At 41.4% G+C, this 6,000-nt stretch overlaps 1 protein-coding gene across 1 annotated transcript in view; it reads left to right on the top strand.

The window, feature by feature from the left end:
- The first annotated feature begins 5,549 nt into the window (after positions 1 to 5,549).
- Positions 5,550 to 6,000, top strand: part of LOC143387995 (transport and Golgi organization protein 1 homolog) — a 40,229-nt gene continuing 39,778 nt past the window's right edge. The window contains exon 1 of the mRNA XM_077108177.1: positions 5,550 to 5,682. Within this exon, the coding sequence (XP_076964292.1) occupies positions 5,550 to 5,682 (133 nt within the window). The remainder of the gene's footprint in view (positions 5,683 to 6,000) is intronic.

Below are 6,000 nucleotides of genomic sequence, written 5' to 3'. Positions count from 1 at the left end.
TTCTCCGTGTTTTATTTTGGAGAGTCTTTATCACTGCATATTCAGTTTGCTGATATTGACTTCTTCAATGTAGAATTTGCTGTTAATCTCATTCAGTGTAATTTTCACCTTAGCCATTGTTTTATCTGAGTTTGAATTAGATCATTTTTATATCTTCTTTTTTCTCCTTTACATGCTTATGCTTTTCCATAGCATCTTGAACATATGGTATACAACTGTATTAATGTCCTTGTATAATAACTCTATCACAGTGTAATTAATGATCATTTCTATTAATTTTCTTTTCAACATGGGTTATATTTCGCTACCTCTTTGCATGCCTCATACATTTTTATTGGATTCCAAACATTGTGAATTTACCTTGTTGAGTATTGGATATTTTGTATTCTTTTAAATATTCTTGAGCTGTGTACAGCTTTTTTCTGAACTATCTTGGAAACATTTTTATCTTTTTAAGATTCTGCTAGACAGGAGTTACCTTCAATTTTGGGCTGATTTTTGCCCTTTACTGACTATGTTACTTGATGCCTTTTTATTATAGATTTTCCATTCCAGCTGGTGATTACAAAAATTGATCTCCATGAAAACAGTCACCACCACCTTCCATCCTGTTCCTTTCTGAAGATTCTTTCTCTGGCCTTACATGTGTGCCCATTGTTACTTAACCACAGACTTCAGGGGAACCCTCCATAGATGTCTAGAGAGCTAGTACATGTACACACTCTCTCTCCCTCTGCAGTTCTCTACTCTCTCCTTTACTCTGATCTGTGACTTCTAGCTGCATTGGTCTCTTCAGACTTTAAAATCCATCTCTTCAACTCAGGAGATTTTCTATTTGAGTTTCCCTTCTCTGAATGTGGCCTGAAAAATTCTTTCCAGGGAGTAAATTGGGATAATCCTAGCACTCATCTCTCATGCTTAACTTTATCTTAGAGGTCACTCTTATGCTGCTTATTATCTAATATCTGAGAACTGTTGTTGTTTGTATTTTGTCCACTTTTTTCCAATGTTTCATATGCGAGGGTAAATCTGTTGCCCCTCTTGGAGAGATTTAGTCCTCCATAATGTTTAACACTATTCTCTGGCACATCATTTACAATAGATGAGGTTCTTCCTGGTAACGGCAGCATTAGGCCTTCTGAATGCTCCTAGGCAAGTGCCTTCACAAGTTTCCAATGGTATATGTTATTATGCTGCCAATTATTTGTTTCAGATATGTTTTTCTTGTCTCATTTAGATTGTACTCTGACATTAGGAACCCTCATACTTAGAATTTTATGTCCCCTCCACCCAAACTGGATACATTTACCTTTAACAATTACTCAACCCTTACCCCGTAAGAATTCCCTTTGAGGTATTAAAGAATAATGCACTTGAGATTATTTATCTCCATGCCAACAATCACCACCACATTCTATCCTGTTACTTTTCTGAAGGTTTTTAACATAACCTTATATTAAACATCAATGCCACATATTTAAATGCTATGAGTAAAAGTGAATGCTGATTCATCCACTAATTGTATGTATCCTGGTAGAAAGAACTACCACTACCTTATTGTGGCCAGTTGAGAAATTTTCTTCTCATTATCCACCAGACTAGTTAATATGTCTTTAAGGCAATAATTTTAAAAAATAATACTGATAAATCAAAATATTGAAAACTCTACAAACTAAGCAGCTAGTTCTTCAGTAACTGGAAGCACTAACTATGCATATAAAATTATATCTGATTATGAGTCAAAGTAAATATCAAGAAGATGATATGCAATTAGATCATTTTGCTATTCTGATTTTTCCACCAATGAATTATCATTAATCTCTATTCTATAATAAGAAAAATTCTACAACATACCATATTATATAATAAGAAAAATAAGAAAAAATTAAAACTAGTTTTTAAAGAACTGCTTAAATATTCCAGTATCATTTAACCGAACAACTACTCTCCACAACAACTATGTTTTTATTCAACACAAACATTCAGGGGTCCATTCCTGGAGTTGAGATCATTGGAACCATGATTTTATTCAACAAATCATTTGTTAACTCTCTCATACATTCTAGGCATTTCCCTAGTCACTGATGTAACAGTAGTGATCAAAACAACTAATTTCCTGCTCATGTTGGAAATTGTGTTTGAGGTTGGGTTGGAGCACTCAAATAGATAAACAAATGTAAGGCAAGTAGTAAGAGAAGTCTAAAGTGGTAAGGCAAGTCTGAACAAGTCTGAAGAGAAAGAAAGGCAGGGTGATGGGCTTGATAGTCATGGCAAGAGGCTCTATTTTGTGTAGGGTGGCCAGGGAAGGCCTTTATCACATGAAATGCCACTGTTGCAAAGACATGATAAAGTGAGGGGGGTAGTTAGCTAGTCAGATGATGTGGGGAGTTAAGGTTGAGGCAAAGTTGCAAATGTAAATGCTCTGAAGCAGGGGTGGGCTTGGTGTATTTAAATGGAACTAACAGAGCAAGAGAAGAATGTTAGGAAATGGGGAGAAAAGGATTAGGGGAGTCACATTGATTAAGAGCAGTCCATAATAAGGCAGGGCAGTCCATAATAAAGTCATGGCTTTTTTTCCTTTTTTTTCCCTGATACCAGAGATTGAACCTCCAGGGGCACTTAAACACTGAGCAACACCCACAGTCCTTTTTAAAATATTTTATTTAGAGGTAGGGTCTCACTGAGTTGCTTAGGGACTCACTACATTTCTGAGGCTGGCTTTGAACTCAGGATCCTCCTGGCAGCCTCCTGAGCTTCTGGGATTACAGATGAGTACGACCAGGCCTGGCTAAAGTCATTGCCTTTTATTTGGAAATGGGAAGCTATAGGAAGATTTTGAACAGAGAGACACAATCAAATTTATATTTAAAAATATCAGTCTAGTTGCCATCAGGACAATAGATATTGGGGAAAATGAGGGCAGAAGCAAGGACAGAAGAAGGCTATGGAAATCATTCAGGTGACTTATGATGTGGGTTTGGCCTGTATATTGGCTTAGCAGATGCAGAGGAGTGGTCAGATTCTGGGCATGTTTCAAATGCTTACTTGGAAAGAAGGAAGTCAGAAAAATAAATAAATAAAATGCTGTATAATTTATATCAAATTCTAGAAAATGCAAAACAATCTATAATGACAGGAGATGTTTGGAGACAGCCAGAAAAGGAGAGGGGAGGGATTACAAAGAAGGATGAAAGACTCTTTTGATTTTGGTGATAGTCTCATGGGTATATTCATGTCAAAACTTATCAAATTTTACACCTTAAACATTTGCAATTTATTGTAGGTCAACTATATCTCAATAAAATTATAAAAATAAAGTCATAATATTGTCTAATGGACTGGAGTTGGAATGTGAGAGAAAAGAGATCAAAGATGGTTTGTAAGTTTTGGGCTTTGAGCACCTGGATAATGGAAATTAAATTGTCATTCTTATTTCTGAGATAGGGAAGACTGAAAGGAGCAGATTTTGAGAGAAAAATGAGTTCAGTTTTCAACATGTTGTTAGAGATGCCTAGTAGATACATTTTATAACATAGTAAATACATGGTCGAAAAGAAATGAAGAATGACTCAGACAGTTTCTCTCTATGATCCACTGGTTCTCCAGAAAGCGCAGAAGTACACTGGACCAACGTGGACCTCTCATGGCCCCTGTAGACAAATGTTTGTGCACACCTTTTTTCCATTGTTTTCTTTATTTAACATTATGAACATGGTGGACTACATTCTTTTCTCTAAGTTTTAAAGATTCAGTTAATTTGGGGAAACAACTGATGGGTTCAGTGTTGGAGGTTGATGAATAACTTTAGCAGAGACTATAGTAACAAGCCCTTGGTCACAGACAAATGAGAATGGCTCCACCAAGGATGAGAGCATTGCAGACACTCTTCCTTGGGCTGGCTAGCTTGTGCCTTTCCCCCGCTTAACTGTACATATCAGTAATTCAGCTATATTATGATTTAAATCATATTTTGCTCCTCTTGTCAGAAAGTAAACATTTGCTTGTTAGTTGATGGGTTGTGATGAAAAGGAGTCTACTCCTTGGGTTTGAAACTTAGCTCCATTACTCACTATGTAAAGGTCAGGCGAGCGTCGGAGGAAGAGACCACCAAGAGACTATCTCATGCAATGGCAAAGGGTTTATTGACCAGCATGCTGGGGCTCAGAGCTCACTTGAACAGAGCAAAGAGAGAGCAAAGAGCCCTGACAACAGCTTAAGCAGAGCTTATATACTTTCCTTGAAGAGGGCAGGGAGGGAAGTTACATTCTCTAGTTTGGCAGTTGGGGACAGCACATTCTGGGAACAAGATTAGCAAACAGTTCGGCAGTTGGGGACAGCACATTCTGGGAACAAGATTAGCAGACAGTTTTTTAAGATTTCAATGGTGTTTTGTTGAGCATACAGAAAAACAGAGTAACAAGTACCTGTTTTATTAACCTTTCAACTGGATGTGTGACTGCCTCAATTTACTCTAAAATAAGGATTGGAATAGGACCTGCTACTACTGTAAGGTACTATTGTTATGAAGATTAAATGAATTGATATGTATAAAACCTTCAGAATAACAACTGGACATAAAGAAAGTGTTCAAGAAATGTTAGCTAATTGCTTTCTTCTCTGACAACCGGTTTTGACAGTTGGTTCCCACGAAGTTGTGGACTTTTTCAGACCAGGACCAGATATCTTGTCTTTTGATTTTCACCCACTCCCACACCGTGCTAGGGCTTTGTCCAGCATCTGGCATGAATGGTAGCACAAAATGAAAGTTAAAAATATGCTGTTGAATTAAATGATTTCTTCCCTTATGGATAAAGATAAGAATCTCAAGATCTTAGCCCAAAGACTACTGTTCATCTCTCTGCCCTCACTTGTCCCCGCCTTAAAAAAAAGCAGGCCATAGTCTCCAGTTTACACCCTCACTCACAGTTCCATTCACTTTCCCACTTTCCCCTTTCCTAATCAGAGGGATTGGGGTGGGGCTTCAAGGAACCTCTAGGAGTTTGAAGGGGAGGGAGCTTGGAACCATAGACTAGCTGTGACAATTCATGGGTGGGATTTGGTAGTTCAGAAAAGGTGGTACCAGACCAGGAATGGGGGATGGGAGTGATGGTGAAGTGGAGTAGGCTAGTTCAGGATGGACCACAAATGAGAAGTTGAGGAAAGCCAGAAAAGACCGGTTGGCGGAGTTGTGGGGGATGGTGGGTGACGAATGGAATCATGCGGAGGGTCGCTTGTGAGGGCACCGAAGCAAAGGCAGGTGATTGGACGAGAAAGAGAGTCCTAGTTGCCACGGCAGCGACTAGAGGAGAAGGTCTTCAGTTGAGGAGCAGGTCTCCACTAGAGAAGGACGGGGAGCTTCGGCTCCGTGCGTTCCCCAGTAGAGCCAGTGCATCGACCCCCATATATCCCTGCTGACGTGTCAACCGGGAAAGGCTGAAGCCTTCCCGGGTGCCGCCCCTCTGCGCCTTGCTACCCACCCTGCCCCCTGAGCCCCGATGCCCGCCGCAGCCTACTCCACCGCGTCACCGGCTCCCCGAGGTGACCACAACATGGCTGCGGCGCCGGGGCTGCTCTTCTGGCTGTTCGTGCTCTGTCCGACTTGGCGAGTACTGGGCCAACCGGACCCGAGCACTGGCCAGCGCTTCTGGAAGCACAAACTCTGTGCAGACGACGAATGCAGCAGTGAGTGCGCAGGCGGGCGGGCGGCCCGGGGTCTCCGCGGTGGCTCTTCAGGGCTGCATGGGGCTCTGATCTCCCGGTCCCCAGCCCCGCGGGCTGGGCTAGGGGATAGAAGGACGATGGGTGGGGTGCAGGAGTGACAAGAGCCTCGGGACCCTGCGTGTGCCCACTCCGGCTCTGCCTGCGCCCCCGCCAGCCCGCTCGGGTTGCGGGGGTTTGGACTCCCACTTGTTGCCAGCGTTTTATTTTTCTCTACTGACTGAGGCGGGGGTTGGGAAACACGATTCCCCAGGGACAGCTCTCAGTTTATTCCCTTCCAGG

Source organism: Callospermophilus lateralis, unplaced genomic scaffold (assembly GCF_048772815.1).
Source record: "Callospermophilus lateralis isolate mCalLat2 unplaced genomic scaffold, mCalLat2.hap1 Scaffold_183, whole genome shotgun sequence".
In the NCBI taxonomy this organism is placed as follows: Eukaryota; Metazoa; Chordata; class Mammalia; order Rodentia; family Sciuridae; genus Callospermophilus; species Callospermophilus lateralis.
Note: the sequence above shows the minus strand (reverse complement) of the source record. Positions and strands in the feature narration are given on the sequence as shown.